The 24576-nt window shown below is 40.4% G+C and overlaps 1 protein-coding gene and 2 long non-coding RNA genes across 5 annotated transcripts in view; 1 reads left to right on the top strand and 2 right to left on the bottom strand.

Annotated features, from left to right (window-relative positions):
- The window catches only part of LOC143741573 (uncharacterized), a 51353-nt gene extending 48501 nt beyond the window's left edge, over positions 1 to 2852 (bottom strand). For all 3 annotated transcript variants that reach the window (XR_013205139.1, XR_013205141.1, XR_013205140.1), the window contains exons 1-2: positions 2573 to 2852; positions 2191 to 2262 (exon numbers count right to left, since the gene is read on the bottom strand). This is a non-coding gene — a long non-coding RNA (uncharacterized LOC143741573). The remainder of the gene's footprint in view (positions 1 to 2190; positions 2263 to 2572) is intronic.
- Positions 1 to 21453, top strand: part of chrm2a (cholinergic receptor, muscarinic 2a) — a 111695-nt gene extending 90242 nt beyond the window's left edge. Inside the window, exon 2 of the mRNA XM_077235222.1 lies at positions 18861 to 21453. Coding sequence (XP_077091337.1) covers positions 18910 to 20379 — 1470 coding nt within the window. The 5' untranslated portion in view covers positions 18861 to 18909 and the 3' untranslated portion in view covers positions 20380 to 21453. The remainder of the gene's footprint in view (positions 1 to 18860) is intronic.
- Positions 9172 to 17970, bottom strand: LOC143741572 (uncharacterized). Its single transcript, XR_013205138.1, has 4 exons — positions 17739 to 17970; positions 16680 to 16801; positions 10213 to 10292; positions 9172 to 9331 (listed from the first exon to the last, which is right to left on the bottom strand). It is a non-coding gene; the product is annotated as an uncharacterized LOC143741572 (long non-coding RNA).
- Positions 21454 to 24576: the final 3123 nt, after the last annotated feature.

Here is a 24576-nt window from a genome sequence, read left to right as displayed (position 1 = left end):
AGTTTATTTTTCTGACCCCATTGGCAGATATTTTTATTGTTTTAAGCATAAACTCACTTAATTTTAATACAGTTTCCAGAAAATAAGACTTAATACCTTAAGTCATTTTATGTCTCAAGTAAATGTATCTTGATTTGAGAATGTGTAGACATTTGTACAGGAAAAAAAGACAAAAATAATGAGTAAGAAAATATTTTTTTGAAGTGTAAAGACAATTAAGTTGCTTTTGATAAAAAAAGTGTCAGCTATTATTATTAAACATCGGCATGAACTCATAACCCAATGGCAAGAATTTACCTTTCCATTGTCATCTGAAATCTCATTTGGCTCTGAATGCATTCAGCTCTAACGCATCACATATTTACGCTGTAAGATGAGAGAAACAGAGAGAATAAGAGGTCAGTGAAAATAACGAAGAGGAACAACTCCAAAAAAGCAAACGCTTTATCTCCTCGCTGCTCTTTCTCTCTTCCCATTTTCTCTATCGCTCCCGATCTTAATGAGTACCATGGTCGTCCATCCTACAGCGCCCGTACGTCACCACTCGACGAGGATGGGAGGGAGACGGGACACTGAAAACACAACTCAGCAACAATGACTAGACGAGTCCATGCACAAACACACACTTACACTCGGCTCTATGCAGCTCTTTTTCAAGGGCACCGTTAGAAGAAACTCCTTCCTCTGACCTGGTGTTGTTCAGCATAACTAGTGCTTTTGTAAAGCTGTCTGTTCTCTGGGAAGAATGAAACAGTATGAAACACCCTCAGGAAAGGAAAATCACAAATGAGGTCTCTTTAACATCTCAATTTATTCTTCAGGACAGATTTGTATTTAGTCCCCTGCCTCTCTGGTGTTGCATAAGAAAACCACCCTCATATTCTCACGCATGTCTTCTCCGTTTAAGAAATCGAGACATTTAATCTAGAAGGGGGAAAAAAACGTTTTCTCCTCTCTTTAAACGTCTGACTCATGCTGTCCGATGTTGGTGTTCGTGTATATATGCAGTCTAGACAGTAACGGTCTGTGATGCATCACAAACACACAGATTTGTATTTTCGATGTGTGTGAAGACGGCACGCAACACCACACCTCTGACCTTCTCAAACACAGACGCAGAATATTCATCATTGGTGTCTGACAGCAGGATATACAGCAAAATCCAGGATATGCGTTATAGCTCAAGCTACAGTTCAAATTATAGTCCAATTTATGTGTAAAGTGCTTTTCACAATGCCCATCGTTTTAAAGCAGCTTTACAGAAAGTCATACTGTTATGTCTATAATGACTTAGAGCAAGTTTTAGGGCCAGGCAATATGACGATAATAAACAATGATATGTGTGACCCTCTGGATTTAGACCTAGCTATTTTGTATTTATGGTGTTGTCTAGCAAATATATCCGTGCAAAAGTGATTCAGGCAAACCACTGAGCGTTCAAAGCAATTGGAAGATTTAAATATTGGTCAGTTTTGTTCTATTATGAGGTTTAAATATTGGTCGGTTTTGTTCTAATTGAAAGTAAGCGATTCTCAAAAAGTATTGAAAATATGAAAGAATGTTACAGGTGAAATGTCGAAGTTACATCTAGCTACTCGGACAACTGCGCATCTGATTTAACAACACAAACATTTGACGGTAACTAGGTTTGTTAAAGCCACAGTAACACGGCCGCTTCTGCTTTCGTGTTCTTGCGAAGAGTTCGTTTCTGGCCTAACAAACTGCTCACAGCAATGGGAGTGTTAATTAAGGTTGTCGATATGTTCATAGAAGTACCTAATGAGTTGGTAAAGTTATAGGTGGTGGGTGTAATATACATTAATGGAGTAAAACAGGAAAAACAGGGCTATTTAAGCAGATTTCCATTTCAGTTTGGACTCTTATCAGAGGCCGTGGGCAGTTGGAGAGACGATTAGACCCTGTGGACACAAACACACCACACACGCTCGGGTGTGTGGACCTCATTGCAATGCATTATGTGGAGCCAGGCTGAAGCAGAAGCGAAACCCACTGCTAACCAGCATGCTGTCAGCCTGTAATGGCTCAAACTTCAACATTACCCCTCGAGACAAACACACACACAACCGCTGTAATACCCCACACTCTCTTGATGTGTTCTGCTTTTACATACATTGCAATGCTCAGATTATGACAACAAGCCAGATCTACATGATCAAATGTGTTACTCACCTTCTTCATGCTTAGATGCATGTTTATAAAAAGGAAGAAGCCGTTATCCAGGAAGATGCTGGATCAAATGACCTATCAAAGTCCGTAACCACGTGAGAAAAGTTAGAAAATGATTATGAAAAACTAGATTGGCTCACAAAAAAACATTTTAAGTGGGCATCAGGGGGAAAAATTAAATACAGCCCAAAAGTCGAGTTGTATAAACTCCATTCTTCTCTCCATAGGGAAACTGATTTTTAACTATAACTTATAAACCATTAAAGAGAGACCTACTTTGAGATATTATTAATCGACGGTAAATGCTTTCGTCAAAGCCATCAGTTTGCATTATTTAAACATAATCGTGTTTAACAGCTAAATTTGAGGTGAAAAACTACATTACCCATGATGCCATGAAGAACGCGTGACACTCTCCAGCAATCGTTCATTCTCAGCAATCTCCAGCGCCATTTTATCTCCTTGTTCTCCAAAGTCTTCATCTGATTCTTTGTGTGTTCCCTTGGACTCCTTGTTCCCTGATCAAAAGATGCCATTGATATTGTATAATCTGCTACTTAACTGTCAATTCTGATATACTCACCTGTTGCACTGTTTGTTTCAATAAAAACCTACACTTGGGTTCACTGCTATCTCTCTGAGTCTGCATCATCCCCACAGAAGACCAGACCCCTTCAAAGAATTAGTCGATAGTCTAATTGTGCCCTCACTAACCACTTCCGTCTCAACTGACACTATCGTTACTCCCACCAGCTCTCCTTCAACACTTATCTACGCCACCAGTCCCATGGCCAATCCAGCACCTAACTTAGGTGAGGACTTTAGTGGCTTTCTTCTCCAGTGTTTTCTCACACCTGAGCCTGCTAAGATCTCCTTTGTCCAGTCTCTACTCACCAGGAGAAGGCTGCAAACGGGCAGAGACAATAAGGCATCAAACCAATCCAGCCTAGTCCCTCGAGAACTTAATTTCTCATTTCCGAGAAGTCTTCAGGCATCCAGAAGAGGGCTCCTCTGTAAGTTAAAAACTTTATCAAATCTAGCAAGGCTTAAGTTCTATTACTGACTATGCTTTGAAGTGTCACTCTCAAAGTGGGAGGAATGAGCCGGAGTTACTGAAAACCTACTGTCAAGGACTCCAACCATACTGCAGCTGCATCTCTCCACTTATGATGATTCAGTAGGACTTGAACGTTTCATCCAACTGTCCATCTTAGAGTTGTCTTTACCATTCAACAATCTCTGGCAGGGTGACAACAATGGCTGACTCAGGAACCGTTTCTGTGCTATGTTGTGGTGCATTCAAACTCTACGTCCACTAGTGAGTTACGTAACCAGCCTTCTGTCAGTTCCTTTCCATTTAACTACCTGGTTCTGGAGAATTTCATCTCCGATGTGATTCTGGGGTACCCTTGGCTCATCCATCCATCCACTCTCCCGTTATCTCCTGATCCATGCTTAGAGCGTTTTCTTTGTGAAAAAAAATGATGGAATCTTGAGGCCCTGCATTAATTACTGGTCCCTTCACTATAACAAAACAGATAAACCCAGTCAAATACTAACTGCAACTCCCACTTCACTACCGCATTCATTGCACCATGTCTCCCTCCTGAAGCCTCTCTTTCCTCTATCACTCCCTCCGCATTAGAAAGACGACTGGTGAAAAGAGTCGGAGTGACTGATTAACTACCGTCAAGGACTCGAACTGGCATTACAGCTGCATCTCTCCACTTATGATGATGATTCAGTGGGACTTGAACGTTTCATCCAACTCTCCATCCGAGTAGCTCATCAACTGAAACACTCTTTCGATGAAAATGCAGCTTTGCAGCCTTCCTGCACTCAAATGCTAGTCCCCAATCTCCGGCACTCCAGAAGCAGGCAGTGAACCCATGCAAACAGATGTATTCTGGCTATCTCAGCAGAGCGCCAATGGCAGCTGATGCCAGTGACTATGCATGCACTGTGGTGTGATGCATTCAAACTCCATGTCCACTGGTGAGATATGCAACCAGCTCTAATTTCCTCTCCATTTAATTACCTGGTTCTGGAGTATTCCAATGCCAATGTGATTCTGGGGCTCCCTTTGCTCATCCATCACTCTCCTGTAATCTCCTGGTCCACCAGAGACGTCCTGAAGTGGGGCTCACAATGTTTCCCTGGTTGTTTCCCAACTCAAACTCTTCCTTCCTCATCTGTGCCCATCAAGAAACCACTTTCTCTGGCTGTTAAATCCACTATCATTGAGAGGCCCGAGAGCACGTTTTTGGAGATCCCATCATAGTATTGCCACTTGCACAAAGTCTGCAGCCCCCAATGAGCCTCACAATGACAGCCACATTGACCATGGGATTGTGCAATTGACCTCTTCCCTGGTGAGCCAGTGCCCTGAGGAAAGATCTATCCACTTTCCCTACCCGTAAAATGACATGGAGACTCATTAGCAAGGTTACATCTGTCTATCGACATCACCTGCTGCTTTGAGCTTTTTCTTCATGGAAAGAAATTATAAAGGCTTGAGGCCCTGCATCGATAACTGGTCCCTTTACTATAACAAAACAGATAAACCCAGTCCCATACTGACTGCAAATCCCACTTCACTACCGCCTTCACTGCACCATGTCTCCCTCCTGAAGCCTCTCCATCCTCCTTTGTCATCTCTATCCACAGAGCCTGATCTTGCTGACGACTGGTGGAAAGGGCCGGTGCTACTGAGTACCTACCATCAAGGACTCGAACCGGCATTATATATTAAGACAATTACATCACAACCATTGCGATTTGATGATTGCACTAAGCCATATAACATTCTCAAAACCATGCATTGTCAATTTATAATAAAGTTACTGGCAACTGGAGAGTAACATTGTTTCAGCGCCGATTTTTACTTGCATTTCATGCTTTGACTGCCCTGCAGATAGAGGTGCGAGTTCGTGCAGCGCTTTCAGAAGCAATCCGTGCTTGAAATAAATGTTTCAATACAGACTCACTTACCTGTGATACTTACCTGCCAAGATCTGTGTGATAATTACTAGTGATCTCCAGCATATATTCATATATACTCGTTCATCTCCAGGGCCATTGTATCTCCTTGTTCTCCAACGTCTTCATCTGATCCTCCTGAGTGTGCGCGCGTGTGTGTGTCCCTTGGACTCCTTGTTCCCTGCTGAAAAGATAGCATTGTTGATGTACTGCATCATCTGCCATATAACTGTCAGTTCTGCTATACTCACCTGTTGCCGTGTGTGTTTCATTAAATACCTGTTCTTGGGTTCACCGAGTCTGAATCATCCTCATAGCTATGCTGCCAAAATACTTATATAATTTTGCAACAAACTAAAAATATACTGTTTTTATGGATACAATCAAAAACTTTAAATGCCAGTTTTATATTTCATCTTTTTTTTTCATTTGATTGTCATTCATTTTTGTCTGATTTCCAAATACTTTTTTACTTTAAATCAAAGTTCGTAATATTGTGATTCACCTCGCAGCTGGTTGGTTTGGTTCATGACGGATAGCGTTTTAACAAAGAATTTAAAACAACAAAAAATACCAAGGCAGCTGAAAAAGTGGGCAGGCACTAAGGCAAACAAGCTTGCACAACTTTAAATCATGACTGACTAATAGCTAAAAGAATTTTGTCTTACGAAAGAAGCAATAACAAAAAGCATATGTGCATGTGTGTTAGTACTGCATCAGATGTCCTGAGCCAATATCCAGACTGCGAAATGTTTCTGTGTGTCCATAATGGGTTGTTCCAGCGTCCGCAAACCCACGCTCCATCTGCCAACACTCACAGCTGAGATCCCACGCCACAACCCAGCGCTGAGTTAACCTGTCCAAGAGACCATAACACACATACAGACACATATCCACACATAGCGTATGGAGCAAAACACACTCTACAGATATGCATTTTAGGGGTTGGAATCTTTAGGCAAATCACAATCTGATTTTTATTCATTGGAAAGACTACTGGTGGAAAGAGCCGGTGCGACTGATTACCTACCGTCAGGGACTCGAACTGGCATTACAGCTGCATCTCTCCACTTATGATGATGATTCAGTGGGACTTGAACGTTTCATCCAACTCTCCATCCGAGTAGCACATCAACTGAAACACTCTTCAATGAAAATGCAGCTTTGCAGCCTCCGGCACTCAAATGCTAGTCCCCAATCACCGGCTCTCCAGAAGCAGGCAGTGAACCCATGCAAACAGATGTATTCTGGCTATCTCAGCAGAGCTCCAATGGCAGCTGATGCCAGTGACTATGCATGTACTGTGGTGTGATACATTCAACCTTCAAGTCCACTGGTGAGATATGCAACCAGCTCTAATTTCCTCCCCATTTACTTACCTGGTCCTGGACTATTCCAATGCCAATGTGAATGTGATTCTGGGGCTCCCTTGGCTCATCCATCACTCTCCTGTAATCTCCTCGTCCACCAGAGTCATCCTGAAGTGGGGCTCACAATTTTCCCTGGCTGTTTCCCAACTCAAACTCTTCCTATCTCATCTGTGCCCATCAAGAAACCCCTTTCTCTGGCTGTTAACTCCACTATCATTGAGAGGCCAAACAGCACGTCTTTGGAGATCCCATCATGGTATTGCCACTTACACAAAGTCTGCTGCCCCCAATGAGCCTCACAATGACCGCCACATTGACCATGGGATTGTGCAATTGACCTCTTACCTGGTGAGCCAGTGCCCTGAGGAAAGATCTATCCACTTTCCCTACCAAAGTAAAAGGACACGGAGGCTCTTCAGCAAGGCTACATCCGTCCATCTACATCACTTGCTGCTTTGAGGGTTTTTTTTGTGGAAAAAAATTATGAAGTCTTGAGGCCCTGCATCAATTACTGGTCCCTTCACTATAACAAAACAGACAAACCCAGTCACATACTAACTGCAACTCCCACTTCACTATTGCATTCATTGCACCATGTCTCCCTCCTGAAGCCTTTCCATCCTCCACTGTCACTCCCTCCACATTGGAAAGACGACTGGTGGAAAGAGCAAGCGCGACTGATTACCCGCCGTCAAGGACTCGAACTGGCATTACAGCTGCATTTCTCCACTTATGATGATTCAGTGGGACTTGAACGTTTCATCCAACTCTCAATCCGAGTAGCTCATCAACTGAAACACTCTTTAGATGACAATCCAGCTTTGCAGCTTCCGGCACTCGAATGCTAGTCCCCAATCAACGGCTCTCCAGAAGCAAGCAGTGAACCCATGCAAATAGATGCAATCTGGCTATCTCCAGCAGAGCGCCAACTGCAGCTGAGCCAGTGACTGGTGTGATGCATTCGACCTCCATGTCCACTGGTGAGATATGCAACCAGCTCTAATGTCCTCTCCATTTAATTACCTGGTTCTGAACTATTCCAATGCCAGTGTGATTCTGTGGCTCCCTTTGCTCATCCAACACTCTCCTGTAATCTCCTGGTCCAACAGAGACATCCTGAAGTGGGACTCAAAATGTTTCCCAACTCAAACTCTTCCTAACTTATCTGTGCCCATCAAGAAATCACTTTCTCTGCCTGTTAACTCCACTATCATTGAGAGTCCAGAGAGCACATCTTTGGAGATCCCATTATGGTATCACCACTTACATAAAGTCTGCAGCCCCCAATGAGCCTCACAATGACAGCCACATTGACCATGGGATTGTGCAATTGACCTCTTCCCTGGTGAGCCAGTGCCCTGAGGAAAGATCTATCCACTTTCCCTTCCCAAGTAAAATGACATGGAGACACATTAGCAAGGTTACATCTGTCTATCGACATCACCTGCTGCTTTGAGCTTTTTCTTCATGGAAAAAAATTATGGAGGCTTGAGGCCCTGCATCGATAACTGGCCTCTTCACTATAACAAAACAGATAAACCCAGTTACATACTGACTGCAACTCCCACCTCACTACCACATTCATTACACCATGTCTCCCTCCTGAAGCCTCTCCATCCTCCTTTGTCATCTCTATCCACAGAGCCTGATCTTGCTGACGAGTGGAGAAAAGAGCGGGTGCTACTGAGTACCTACCATCAAGAACTCGAACCGACATTATATATTAATACAATTACATCACAACCATTGCGATTTGATGATTGCACTAAGCCATATCTACTGGCAACTGGAGAGTAACATTGTTTCAGTGCCGATTTTTAATTGCATTTCACGCTTTGACTGCCCTGCAGATAGAGGCACGAGTTCGTGCAGCGCTTTCAGAAGCAATCCGTGCTTGAAATAAATGTTTGAATAAAGACTCAGTTACCTGTGATTCTTACCTAACCAGATCTCTGTGTGATAATTACCGGTGATCTCCAGCATATACTCATATATACTCGTTCATCTCCAGCGTCATTGTATCTCCTTGTTCTCCAAAGCCTTCATCTGATCCTCCTGAGTGTGCGCGCGTGTGTGTGTCCCTTGGACTCCTTGTTCCCTGCTGAAAAGATAGCATTGTTGATGTACTGCATCATCTGCCATATAACTGTCAGTTCTGCTATACTCACCTGTTGCCGTGTGTGTTTCATTAAATACCTGTTCTTGGGTTCACCGAGTCTGAATCATCCTCATAGCTATGCTGCCAAAATACTTATATAAATTTGCAACAAACTAAAAATATACTGTTTCTATAGATACAATAAACCACTTTAAATGACCAGTTTTATATTTCATAATTTTTTTTTCATTTGATTGTCATTCATTTTTGTCTGATTTCCAAATATTTTTTTGCTTCAAATCAAAGTTCGCAATATTGTGATTCACCTCGCAGCTGGTTGGTTTGGTTCATGACGGATAGCGTTTTAACAGAGAATTTAAAACAACAAAAAATACTTCCAAAACCAAGGCCGCTGAAAAAGTTGGCAGGCACTAACGCAAACAAGCTTGCACAACTTTGAATCATGACTGACTAATAGCTAAAAGAATTTTGTCTTACGAAACAAGTAATAACAAAAAGCATACATACATGTGTGTTAGTACTGCATCAGATGTCCTGAGCCGATATCCAGACCGCCAGATGTTTCTGTGTGTCCATAATGGGTTGTTCCAGCGTCCGCAAACCCCCGCTGAACACCATCTCCATCTGCCAAAACGCACAGCTGAGACCCCACACCACAACCCAGCGCTGAGTTAACCTGTCCAAGAGACCATAACACACATACAGACACATATGAACACACTCTACAGATATGCATTTTAGGGGTGGGAATCGTTAGGCAAATCACAATCTGATTTTTATTAATTCATGAGTTTACTGACTTTGAATATCAAATTAATTTGTGCAGTTTTATTAAACTACAACTGTACTTTTGTAAAGAATTATTAATTATTCAACTCGTAGCTGAATGCTTTGGTTCATGGCATATAAGAATGTTTAGAATTAGCTATTAAATAAATACAAGCAATAAACAAAAAGTGATTTCACTATCTGTGAGTGCTTTAAGTATCTGAAAGATTTTTCTCTTTTGCTTAGCATTATTGCTGCACGATTTTTTTACTGATGACTGAAGTTTTCAGATTCTATTCAGGATCGTTAAGGAGAGAATTGTGATGCATTGGAGAATATTTTTTTCTCCCACCCCTAATACATATGAACACCACAGCCTGAGCTTTTGCGCACTTGCACAGAAGGACTGATGCTCTCAGGTCAATCACGATGGCTTCAGGTTAGAGTTACGCCGTGTCAGAATAAAACGTTTGAGAGCAGCCGACTCCTGGATGATTCAGAGACGTTAAGTGTGTTTGTCAGTGCGCTGTCATACACTAAAAGTCCAGAGTGACAGCGGCAGATGGAAGACGTCGCAAACACAACTGCGGCCTGTCACACACAATCAAGCATCTGTTTTAGGGAACAAACTCTTACTGCTGACTATAAACACTAGCATTTTCACTTAATATTACCAACAAGCTTGTGTGGAATCTGTAGGTTTGAGTTCAAAGAGCCTGTCCTCAGTTTGTCATTAACCTTTCAGCCTGTCTGTACACACACACGTACGCAAACACCTGCTACACACACCTGCTGTGAGTACACTCAGATATAACAGTGTCCATCTATGTCAAGATATCCATAACAGGGTGGAAACATCTCTCACAGACCTATAGGAAAGAAAAAAAAATACACATTAAACAGTAACATTACACCGAGAGCAAATGGAGTTAGGGATGCTCATATTGATCGTTTAACTGTTAACCGAAAGTACAAATTTTAACCGATTAATACTAACAGTTAAACGATTTAAAAGTTAAAAAAGGTTGTTGTTTTTTTGTTTGCTGCATGGTTAAAAAAATACTATATAGGCTATATTTGTTAACTCACGGGGCGCGTCGACACGCGCAACCACACGTGCCTACAGACATATTTCGCTGAGCAAGCAAAATGAAGCGAGCGAAAAGAAGTAGCTACTGTTTGGGACCATTTCGACAGAAAAGACGACGAAGTTACTTGCAAAATATGCTATGCGGTATTAAAATACAGCAGTAGTACACGTATAATGCAATATCACTGGCGAAGCAAACATCCACGAGCAAATAAAGGCGCTTCCCGAAGTTGGCCACTCTAGAGACGTTATATCTGTGCCATCGGAGAGGCTGTTTTCTGCCGCGGCTCTAATGCGCTCCAGACTAACCGCACATCATGTAGACATGTTTTTTTTTTTTTTATAAAAACTAGACAAGGTGTGGATTGAGGTAGGCCTGCTATTTATATTTGACGGAAAAAAACTTAGTCTGGCGGAAAACAAATTGCCGGTTTTTCAAAGCTTCAAACGGATTCAGTGTTTTCTTTTTGTCAAACCTAATTTGTGAATTATTTAAGTTAAAAAAATATATTTAGTGTAGGCCTATTTTATGTTTTTCTCTGTTGTCACTGTCAGAAATGCTGCAGGTGAGTGAAAATGTGATGTGAATCCAGGTTCTGTTGTTGATCTGTTCTTTTTTTTTGGTATTTTTAACGGGTCACAGACACTCGTCAATTTTATTTTTATTTAATGCCAATTCAATATTATAATCTTATCAGTTAACGGTTAATAGCCGGATAACGAGCGGCGGTTGTCGGTGGGAAAATTAACCGTAATGAGCATCCCTAAATGGAGTCTTTTGCTGAAGTTTCAAGAGATCTCAACAATGTCTCAAATTGTGCTGAAAATGATCTGAGCTGCTATCCACGTTAGTTTTATAGCTCTATACTATTACAGCATATCAAGGATTAACTCATTTGTGTCTTACAAATATTTGAAGAAAAAAAATCAAATATACATAACTGTTTTTAAGATTGATAATAATCAGAATTGTTTCTTGAGCAGCAAATCATCATATTAGAATGATTAGCTTGAATAATAGACACTCCAGCCCAGTTGGTGGCGATAATGCACCTTTGCCAATGTTTGGATAGCGTAGCCTACGATACCGCGACTGCATAAGAATATAGAAAGAATACAAACAACCCCATTTCCATTTCCGGCGGCAGAGTAATACCGTACCGCACAGAACATCCAATACAAGTCAATGGAGTTGGACAAAAACTACGATATAAACTGTTGGAAAGCATCTTTTGCAGCGATTTTTGTGTGAGCTTATCAGTGAACACCCCAGACCACTCGGTGAGTTTCATGTCTTTGTAAACTAAAGTTTAATGCGCTTTATGAATAATTCTTCCAGTGACCCTATGCAACCATTGTGGAGGTGGCGGGGGTGCTAATACAGAAACCGATAATTCTCGGGACAGCAGCATTTGTCCAAATTTCAATCTTAACCGTTCTATTTCATCAGAAACGATCTTAAAACAGGGCTTTAAGTGTAAAATACCGAACTCGTCCTTTAAGTCTCCTGATCAATAAAATGACACACCCAAAAACACCCGTCTCACCCGGTCCACAACGCCGTCAGCTGCACCGGAAAGACAATCTCTGCACCAGAAGAACTACATCATTAAAATCGCATTGAGGAGCCATTTATCCATTTAGACTGAAATCTCATGCCACTATCTAATCAGAGACCGCTGCAGTCAATACAGCAGAGACAAGACACTGGTCCTGTACTCAGTGTGTCAGGCAACATCACTGTGGATTTCTGGACACTAATGGTACGATTACACTGACCATAATAACATAATGCAGACCGAGGCCACAGGGCGTCCAGTTTCAGTCCGAGACCAGATTTAGGGAAGCAAACGTTATATGAAGAGTAATTAACAAGCTCCTATTTTCACTCATCATGGATCGAGGTGCAGATAAAAAATATTTTCTGTAAATGGCCTAATGCTTTTTCCTGATCATACAGACAAAAAAAATCCCAAAAGTCATTTCTAGAGAATATCAAAGACTTGAAATCTTTTCACTTGGACAGTAAGAAACCGCAACCACCCCAACCACTCTGAACACTTTACCAGGCAAATGTTATAATTATCTTCAGAATATGTATGGATCTAGTATTTAAAATACAATAGAAATAATAAAGAAATGGGAGGGATCATTCCAAAGATGTGAGATAACCAGCTATTTATAACTACCTTAATTGGATGGATGGATGGATGGGTAGATGATAGATGGATGGATGGGTGGTTGAAGGTAGATAATAGATGGATGTACGGATGAATAGATGGTTGATGAAAGATGATAGATGGATGAACTGATGAATGGATGGATGGATGGATGGATGGATGGATGGATGGATGGATGGATGGATGGATGGATGGATGGATTGATGGATGATGGTAGATGATAGATGGATGAACTGATGGATGGATGGATGGATGAATGGATGGATGGATGGATGGATGGATGGATGGATGGATGGATGGATGGATTGATGGATGGTTGATGGTAGATGATAGATGGATGAACTGATGGATGGATGGATGGATGGATGGATGGATGGATTGATGGATGGTTGATGGTAGATGATAGATGGATGAACTGATGGATGGATTGATGGATGGATTGATGGATGGTTGATGGTAGATGATAGATGGATGAACTGATGGATGGATGGATTGATGGATGGTTGATGGTAGATGATAGATGGATGAACTGATGGATGGATGGATGGATGGATTGATGGATGGTTGATGGTAGATGATAGATGGATGAACTGATGGATGGATGGATGGATGGATTGATGGATGGTTGATGGTAGATGATAGATGGATGAACTGATGGATGGATGGATGGATGGATTGATGGATGGTTGATGGTAGATGATAGATGGATGAACTGATGGATGGATGGATGGATGGATTGATGGATGGTTGATGGTAGATGATAGATGGATGAACTGATGGATGGATGGATGGATGGATTGATTGATGGATGGTTGATGGTAGATGATAGATGGATGAACTGATGGATGGATGGATGGATGGATGGATGGATGGATGGATGGATGGATTGATGGATGGTTGATGGTAGATGATAGATGGATGATGGTAGATGATAGATGGATGATGGTAGATGATAGATGGATGAACTGATGAAATGGATGGATGGATGGATGGATGGATGGATGGATGGATCGTTGATGGTAGATGATAGATGGATGATGGTAGATGATAGATGGATGATGGTAGATGATAGATGGATGAACTGATGAAATGGATGGATGGATGGATGGATGGATGGATGGATCGTTGATGGTAGATGATAGATGGATGATGGTAGATGATAGATGGATGATGGTAGATGATAGATGGATGATGGTAGATGATAGATGGATGAACTGATGAAATGGATGGATGGATGGATGGATCGTTGATGGTAGATGATAGATGGATGATGGTAGATGATAGATGGATGATGGTAGATGATAGATGGATGATGGTAGATGATAGATGGATGATGGTAGATGATAGATGGATGATGGTAGATGATAGATGGATGATGGTAGATGATAGATGAATGAACAGATGAATGGATGGATGGTTGATGGTAGATGATAGATGGATGAACAGATGGATGGATGGTTGATGGTAAATGAATGGTAGATGATAGATGGATGAATGGTAGATGATAGATGGTTGAATGGTAGATGATAGATGAATGGATTGATGGATGGATGATGGTAGATGATAGATGGATGAACGGATGGATGGATGGTTGATGGTAAATGAATGGTAGATGATAGATGGATGAATTGTAGATGATAGATGGTTGAATGGTAGATCATAGATGGTTGAATGGTAGATGATAGATGAATGGATTGATGGATGGATGGTTGATGATATATGGATGATGGTAGATGATAGATGGATGATGGTAGATGATAGATGGATGATGGTAGATGAAAGATGGATGATGGATATGCTCTGAATGAACTTTAGTTGAATGCTATTCAAATCTTCAGCTCATTTTTTTCAAAGTAACTCATGATATGATTGGCTCGGACTCATGCTGGTGTGAGCGATACGATCTGCTGAATGTTTTTTTGCAGTCCATAGCGCACGAATCCAGACAAACACTCGAGCTGATCTATTATACAAGTCAGGACGGCCGTTGTGCTTTGAGAGTTTATGTAAATATATGCGTCTGTGGTCAGACGCTGATTCTTATCACACAGCCAAATATCACATATTTATCAGACTGCAGACACAACCTTCGAATAGACGAGGAAAACAGTAAGCAAAGCGTAGAAAAGGGGCAAAAGTTGGAGATCAGTCCTCGGTGTGTCTCATAGGGCAGAGGCAATTTTCAGCTCTACTGAACCAATTCCACAACGACTGAAGTCCGAAAGGCTGACAAAACTCATTCATAACGCCAAACTCCTCTATTCTGTAATTCAACATAAGGCTTCAGCCGGCTCAAATTTGGACCAGAGATCAGAGAACTCCATTAGTAAGCAGCGGTGGGATATGAATTCAGTATTGGAATAATTCTGAGTGGAAATGAGGGCAGTTTGTCATTATGAAACAAACAGCCGGTCGCTGAAGAGCCGAATATACAAATGCTTAACGACTTGAATGCATTCCATTACACCTGATTAGTCAAGCAAGTCCGAGCTTTTAGGACTCGGGACACCAAAAGCTGAATATCACCCATGTGGCGAATGAAACGAGCCCTGCGAACAACCTGAAGAGGAGAGCGTTTAAAAGTAGATAAAGGCCAGATGAAAGGATGTCTCTTAAAATACAGTAGTTCTCTTCCGAAACGTGGGTTTCTATATTGAAAAAATCTGATGTGGGATTTACTTTTACAATTTTCACTCAGAAATTGCTAGTTAATTTCACAAATGAAAGGCATGTAGAAAACGAAGTATGTTTTTGTGTAAAACATACTCCAATAATCTTTGTTTACAACTACTGTGCAAGAAGTACCTGATAAGAATCATGTTTCTTAACTTCAATTAAGTTGAAGTCTAAAATTGTTAACTGAAAATAAATAATAAATAAAATAAAAATAATAAAAAAATATTAAATAGAATTATAGATAATTGAAAAATAGATTAAAAAACACACTAATAAAATGTCAAAAGCATATAAAGATTTAACTAAAATTAACATAAAAAAGGTAATTAAAAATATATATTTTTTAAACTATAACAAAAATAAAATAAAAAATAAAAAATGATAACTTAGATTAGATTAGATCAACTACAAATTCACAAATATGTATAAATAAGTCATTAAAAATGACAACAAAACCATTTGCACCAACCAAGCACAACGTCTTTTGATTGTTAACTTATCAATAAGCTAAAATAAAACTCTAACGGAGTAATTTTAGAGTTGAGTACTTATAAGAGAGTTATTAATATGATTCACACCGTTGCTGCCTGAGTACAGCATCCCTAAACGGTGAATGTTAATTAAGACGCATTACAAGGCAGCTGACTGCATAGACAGCAAGGGAGCTCACTAAGCTTTGGAACAGAGCCATTATGTACACATGACTGTGTAAAGTCCAGGACTGCAGATGGCCTGTAGCGTGGAGTGATGTGTCGTGTTGCGGTTAGCATTGTTGCCGTTTGCCTCTTCTAAAAACACAGATTGCTGGACATGGAGCGTTTTTATAGGGATTAGTTTGGCTTAGTGCCGTGGCTAACACTATGATTAGGGCTTTCTGGCACTGGAGATAAGTGAATTCTCTCTGGTTATCCAGAGGCTGGGGCTGTTCAGGGGAAAAGCAGCAAATAAGGCACTGTTTTAATAGAGAAAAACAGAGTGAACTGTGGCTCTGTAAGACTGATAACCTCTTCCCTCTAATCACCATTACCGGACTCGTATCTATTCACATTCACAGAGAGAGACAGAGAGAGAGAGAGAGAGAGAGAGAGAGAGAGAGAGACAAGCATTAGGTTAATTTCGCCCCATGGCGCACATATGGGAAACGTTCCTTTGCTCTAATCCTGATTTTTAATACAAAGAGGAAAGGCACGACTGAGCCAGAAGCGGGAGATTAAACTGACAGTACCAATTTGTCGTTTTTCTGATATTTTCAGTCTAAAGGATCAAACAGCTGTAAGGTTACACAGAACCAACTCTTGAATTCATACAACCTGTTGTGTGCAGTCATCCATGATGCACAGATGTCAGCTTCTTCTATTTTTAGGACCATTAAGATTTGTTTGCCCTCTGACACTATTTTCATTACAATTGAATAAGATGCCTCCTCACTTCACTGCAAAAAACAATGTTATATAATACAAAAGAGTTTAATAAAACATAATTTTGTTCATTTCGAGGAACATATAGCCTACATATGCATTTATATACCTGCTTTGTATTGTAATTTTTAATTAGATACAGTAAAATAACAGCTATTAGAATTATACAGGGTTCATATTAAAAAATATCGTAATGCCCCTAAAACAGGTTAAAAATGTTCTTCTTAGTACATCATACATTTTAATATTATTACTTAATGCATAATATATTTACATAAATATATTTTCTAATTCTTTTTGGTTTTGGGCTGAAATGTAACCTGGATGTGTTTTCATGAGATTCATTATTTTATGTTATAGAACTCCAGTTATTGGATTCTGGTGCTGTTTAGAACACAGAACCTTAATGAAAAACACATAACGAAACATTTATTTTCCAACAACCATATAAGTAAATTTGAGAAATGGTTGTTGACAGGCTGTACATAAAGCAGGCCTGAAGTAAACGCACTCACAGTGTAATTGAATGCTGGAGATGGATCAGACAGCGCGCGTGCATGTTGACTTTAAAGCAGAAGTTGAAAGCCCACGAATGCTTTCAAGTTCGAGCAGTGCTTAAAATTTCACTTTCACTTAATTTCATCCGTTTCATTACTCACATTAGTTGAAATCCCATCCCTCTAATTTTAATTGACGTGATGAATTGGCACTCTAACAATATATTTCGATGTTTTAAGAGTGTGTGATCATCGAAACTGCCCAAAAATAATTGGTTCAGCCACCGAATATTACATCACAATAAACTACACGGTTCAACTAAGTTACTCCGCTGTTTCTATGGATACCAACCAGCACATTTCTTTGAAATATGACTTGAATATTAGTTTCTGTGTTTCAAATTGTGACTCTGTGCGAAATACACAGTTGGGACGTATTAAAAAAAACACTTACTGTAATAAAATACGCTGTGGAACAGGAGAGTATTCAACGTTTTCAGGGGAAACACTCCCCTCAGGTGAATGTCTTCAAACATGCTGAACCTCAACACTTTCTGTTGACAAATGCGACTGCCAGATGTCCTCATCGTGTTTAAATATTGGTGGTTATTCGGTTATTTTACATTTTCTAAATCAGCATTATTACTTTATAAACTTATTGTGAGGTAAACTCAGAGCGGCACGGCGCTCACCTCACGCGCTTCCCGCCGTTTCTCCTTATTTGAATTTCAGCGCGAAAATATTAATGGACCCTTTTCACAGACTGCATATCATCAGCATCGTGAATCCTGAAAAAAAAATTATATTTTTATTTAATTAAAAAAAAAATTTATGTATGTATGTACATTTATAACACTACACTTTGTATTATATTACCTTTGCATTCAATTACAAAAAATAGTTAACGCTGCTGTGAGGGTGTTTGTACAGCAAATCTGGGAGTGACGGTCAAATTGACATCTTTCTCTTCTGACATCAGTTCTCAATCTCTCACTATTTTTTTTTTTACTCTTTTTGAAAATTGTGAAAACACAGTTTTTCTTTTGCTATGTGAGCAAATGGGAAAAAAATATAGATTTATCACTCATCGTATGATGACTTCTGAGAAACCCGAATAAGAAGAGAAATAAAACTAATACAGAAACATTATTTCAGCACTTAACATTCAATTCAATAAATCAAATATTCAAATATTAATTAAAATGAAAAAGACTATAAAAATTACATAACAGCAAATTATTAAAAGTGAACAATTACCAGGCTTCTTATGTCTGATTTTCTGATTAAATGTTTTCTTGACATTTATGATACTGTTATGGAATCATGCAATCATTCAGAATGATTTAAATATACCATTTGTAGTAATAACATTTTAATATCTTTTGATACCATCACTTTACCATTGGACACTGTCACGGTACTATCTGTAAGATAAATGTATGTAGGCAGCCTAGGCCTAAATTACATACAATGCATTGTTTGTCTTTCTCATTTTGGAGTATGACGTGAAGAGACTCAGAGCCATGTTTTGTCACATAATTTGCAACATACTAAATGTCCTTTTTCTTCCATATAGGTGTCGGAAGTCTTACGTGTAGTGATCTGACAAGCTGTACCTGAGCACCATGGATACAATAAACTTCAACTTCTGGAACGCCTCTGAGGGCAACGAGACCGTGGAGACAGTGGACGAGAGCCCGTATAAGACAGTGGAGGTGGTGTTCATTGTACTGGTGGCCGGCTCACTAAGCCTAGTGACCGTTATCGGGAACATCTTGGTCATGCTTTCCATCAAGGTAAACAGAAGCTTGCAGACTGTCAACAATTACTTCTTGTTTAGCCTGGCCTGTGCTGACCTAATCATTGGCCTTTGCTCTATGAACTTGTACACAGTCTACATTGTGATCGGATACTGGCCGCTTGGCCCGGTTGTGTGCGACTTGTGGTTGGCGCTGGACTACGTGGTTAGCAATGCCTCGGTCATGAACCTGCTGATTATTAGCTTCGATCGCTACTTTTGTGTCACCAAGCCGCTCAGTTATCCAGTGAAGAGGACGACCAAAATGGCCGGCATGATGATTGCGGCGGCATGGGTTTTGTCCTTCATTCTCTGGGCTCCGGCAATCCTATTCTGGCAGTTTATTGTTGGCGGGCGCACAGTGCCAGAGAAGGAGTGCTATATTCAGTTCTTCTCCAACGCCGCAGTCACTTTCGGCACAGCTATAGCTGCTTTCTACCTGCCTGTGATCATCATGATGGTGCTGTACTGGCAGATTTCCCGTGCTAGCAAGAGCCGCGTCAAGAAGGACAACCGCAAGCCATCGGGTGCCAACCTCGATGTGGCCTCTTCCAATCAGATCCGCGAAAACATAACCAACAAACCCACCAACAACAACCTAACAGCTGAAGAAACAGATCGAGGACAGACCCAGCTAACAGATGACGCCGCCAACCAACATGATGCCAAACTCCAGAATGGCAAAGCGCCATCAACAGCGAGTGGAGAAGCGGAAGATGGCGGACGAGGAAACGAAGAGAAAGAAAGCTCAAATGACTCCACCTCTGGAAGTGGTGCCGTAAACAATCAAAAAGAGGAGGTGGTGGCGCCATCAATACCCGATGAAAACCAAGCTCCTGCTAGGCATCGCGCCAAAGCTGACGGATCCAAACTGACCTGCATCAAGATCAACACCAAATCACCAAAAGGAGACTGCTACGCGCCTTCGAACGCGACTGTAGAGATCGTTCCTGCGACCGAAAGGCAGAATCATGTGGCGAGGAAAATTGTGAAAATGACCAAGCAGCCGCCAAAGAAGAAAAAGGCGCCGTCTTCTCGGGAAAAGAAGGTTACGCGCACCATTATGGCCATATTGGTGGCGTTTGTCGCAACTTGGACGCCTTACAACGTCATGGTCCTGATCAACACCTTCTGCTCCAGCTGCATTCCCAACACCGTGTGGACCATCGGATACTGGCTCTGCTACATCAACAGCACCATCAACCCCGCCTGCTACGCCCTCTGCAACATCACCTTCAAAAAGACCTTCAAACACCTGCTGCTCTGCCAGTACAAGAACATACGCTCCACCCGATGAGAAGAAACAGTGTGTGTGTGTGTGCATGCCTATTATTTTACATGTGCGTGTTCTGGTGACAAAGGTATATGTGTAGATGTGTTTGTATGTGTGAAGAGGTCATAAGGAAGTAAAATCAGTTCAAATCGTCAGCAATTAGGGTGAGTTTAGGTTAATTGGGACAATATTTCCCATTGAAATGACTGGGGAAAGTGTCCAAATCTAACGGAGACTCATCAATTCATCAAACTCATCATAAATCCTCCATCTTTGTTGATCAATTTTTTTTGGGTTTCATCTACAAATCAGACTGCATTTAACACATTTTACAATGTTTAAATCAGATTTGCAGTCAAAAAAATGCAGTCCTCAGATTGTGTCTACAGGTGTGTGTTTGCATTCATTGTTTTTATATGTATATATATATGGTCTGTTGTAGCACTTTACACACATAGATGTGATGCATGTCACAAAAGGAGGAAAAGATGTGCTAAAATATTTGATTTATAAACAAAAATGTTAAAAGAACAACAAAAAAATGAGCATATAAATGGTCAGATTGGAGTCTGTCCTATTCAATAATACACAAATAAGGGGACAACAGGGCTGACTGAAGACCCAAACCAAACGCGTTTGAGCTTCAGTATAAAATTATACCTGTATATACATGTATATAATCATGTACTGTATCCGTGTTGTGTGTGTGTGGTTGCATGCTGGATGATGATGTGTGCGCTCAACATTAAAGTCCACTTAAATTAGTCAACATGAAGCCCGTTTACTTGTGTAATCGGGAATATTCAACTTGATTTAACTTAGGGTGCTACTAGATTTCATCCAGATCATTAACCCCATCTATCCCTCGCGAATCAAAATGACCCGAATCCCTAAAATTATACTTTTTTTTTTGTCGAGAAAGCTTATTTTATTTCATTTTGATAATAATTTTAAATGCATTTTTTTTTACTTTAAATTACTAGATTTGATCAATAAATAATAAATAAATAGTAATTTAAGCACATTCCTCACATTCTTTCAACTTTAATTCAAAATAACTCACAATTTCATGCATCATCCTTTTAATTCAGCTCAAAATATCTTACATTGGGTGTCTTTGCCGACCTCTTGTGGAAAAATAATAATATAACATGATATTTCATGACTCTAGCCGGTCTATATGGAGTATATGAGCTGTTCCTCTGGGTCCTAAAGTCAATTTCTCTTCAGTATGCATTCAGATACACATGTAGACATAAAATCATTATTGGTAACGTTAAACATTTTTAGTTAGAATTTCAAGCATTTTTAGGTTTTTCTATGTGTTTTTCTGAAGCATTCCTCGCATTCCATTTATTTCTATGGGGGTCAAATTGACCCGCGAGGGGAGGATTAGCATTTGTTACTTTTTTAAATTTCAACCACAAAACTCCTCGAATCCATTAAATTGTGTGTGTGTGTGTGTGTGTGTGTGTGTGTGTGTGTGTGTGTGTGTGTGTGTGTGTGTGTGTGTGTGTGTGTGTGTGTGTGTGTGTGTGTGTGTGTGTGTGTGTGTGTGTGTGTGTGTGTGTGTGTGTGTGTGTGTGTGTGTGTGTGTGTGTGTGTGTGTGTGTGTGTGTGTGAAAAGTCCTAGGGTCTTGACTTGGACCCCTCTGATGAACACTCAATTTTTTAATTTTATTTGTTAAATAAGTTTCGGATCAAAATAACCCGAGGGAAGGTTGAGTGTAAAAGAAAAAGATTAAAGACGATGTGCATCAATGAATTGTGCCGAATAAGGCCAGAAACGAGGCTCATGTTGACTTTAGAGCTTCGCGTCTATGATGACAGGTAGCATGGTTGCTGTGTGTGTGTGTGTGTGTGTGTGTGTGTGTGTGTGTGTGTGTGTGTGTGTGTGTGTGTGTGTGTGTTTGTCATGTGCTGTGTGAGAGTAATAAGAGTGTTGAAGAGGCTCTCTGCTGTGCCCGTGTGTTAAAGTGGATGGGTTTTGAGTGCTCGGGGTCTCCAGGGATGCAAAATCTAACCCTTTTAAAGTGAGCAGACGCGCAGGATAAAGAGGCTCTCAGACATTAGCATCCACCTCACCTCTGCTTTGCATTTACACAAAACAGTTCACTCACGCTTGGGCGAAAAAAGGAAATTACCAGCTACGTGCAGACTGAGAGCGCTAATTCATCAGATACTCCAAAACCTGCTCGTGAAACTTATTAAAAGGCCAAAACGCTTGCGATCTGACTCATTGTAAAGGACATTCAGCACGTCTGGCACGCTTGTGTTCGTCCTAAAGACCTGATTTGCTCTCTGGGTTCATGATGCACCTGCAGGCGAAGTGTGTGTGTGTGTGTGTGTGTGTTTGATCGCCCCGGTAAGGGGTTTATTAAAACTCACAGGTTCTTTCCTTGTGAATTTAAAGGGCTAAAGTGCATTCACTTCCTCATCTCATTACGAGACGTCAAGTCACCATTAGTTGTTTTGGAATCATTAAAACAGATTAACAACAGAATCCTCGTTCAAAGCAGAGGATCATGGGAAATGTCAGGCAATCGATCACAGCTGCAGCTCATAAATTTGACAGTGATGCATGCTGGGGGAATCGAGCTCAAGCTGCATTTTGCATCCGTGTTATTTTAGTTTTTGTTTTATTTCAGTTAACAATAGTTATTTCAGTTTGTTAATAGTTTTAGTTAAAGGTAATAACGCTGAATCGGTATTAATACATAGCTTCAGTCAAAATACCACAATAACTGTTAGAATTATAATCATAGTAAAGTAACATGAATCTCATTCAAATTGTGCAAGATCTCACCAGGGATTTTTCCTTTGGGAATCATGGTTGTCAATATGGTATATTGGAAAATTGCTGTTATCATGGTAAATTTTTGCCACACAGGCGTCCTTAGGCTATTTATACAGCTATATATATATATATATATATATATATATATATATATATATATATATATACTTGTCTTATTCAAGCATAGACACATTAATTCTCATCCCATCTGTTATGTCCCTCAAAACATATTTAAAGTCTGTTTCTTAATAATGCATATTTACTCATATTCACTTGCCTTATGCTTAACACATACAATTTTACACATTCATAAACATAACGTGTATTTTGTTGTTCTTCTGCAGATTATAATATCAGTGATTATTGTAGGATGAGCGACTGACAGGGTGTCAAATATTTTTAAAATGACTAAAACTTGAAATAATATTAAAGTGAAAATAAAAATAAAATCTAATTCAAAGTAGTAACAAAAACTATAATGATATCAATGATTATATTATTTGTTCCAAATGGACAAAATCGGTAGCAGCTTTAATTTCATGCCAACTTTACACAAAAATTAAGTAAAATTTACAGGACAACGATCTGATTGGTTGGATTGTTAGTTCAGGAAGATGATGGACAAAAATACACAATATCCATATGCGAAGTACATAATAATGACCAGTACATGTCTGAAATAAATACGTGTGTGTGTGTGTGTGTGTGTGTGTGTGTGTGTGTGTGTGTGTGTGTGTGTGTGTGTGTGTGTGTGTGTGTGTGTGTGTGTGTGTGTGTGTGATGGGTAGGTTTAGGGTTATTGTTAAATCTTTTGAGAGTTCCCACAAATATAGTAAACCAGAGAGTGTGTGTGTGTGTGTGCGCGTGAGTGTGTTTGTGTGTGTGTTCTGGAGGTCAGCGGTCGTGAGAGACTTGTGTGTTATTGGCTGTGTGCAGGACAGATATCGCAGGTGTCAGAGTGAGCGTTCTGCTTTAATGGGGCGCCGCTGGTCTCACACACTCGATCTGTCCTTCAGTGAGGGATACGCTGAGAGAGTGTGTGATAAGATGATCTTCAGAAGCACAACGAGTCTAAACGCTCTCACGAAACAAACACACGCACGGATGTCACTGTAAAAACACACTGTGACCTCCCTGGTGAACTGCTGTGTCATGTTTGGGACGCACACACACACACACACTCTCTCTCTCTCTCTCTCTCTCTCTCTCTCTCTCACACACACACACACACACACACACTCTCTCTCTCTCTCTCTCTCTCTCTCTCTCTCTCTCTCTCACACACACACACACACACACACAAACAAACACTCTCTTACACTCACACACACTCTTACACACTCACACACTCTCTCTCTCTCTCTCTCTCACACACACAAACACTCTCTTACACTCACACACACACTCTTACACACACAAACAAA

Source organism: Siphateles boraxobius, unplaced genomic scaffold, assembly GCF_051911475.1.
Source record: "Siphateles boraxobius isolate OS27281-9 unplaced genomic scaffold, OSU_SipBor_1 19, whole genome shotgun sequence".
In the NCBI taxonomy this organism is placed as follows: domain Eukaryota; kingdom Metazoa; phylum Chordata; class Actinopteri; order Cypriniformes; family Leuciscidae; genus Siphateles; species Siphateles boraxobius.
Note: the sequence above shows the minus strand (reverse complement) of the source record. Positions and strands in the feature narration are given on the sequence as shown.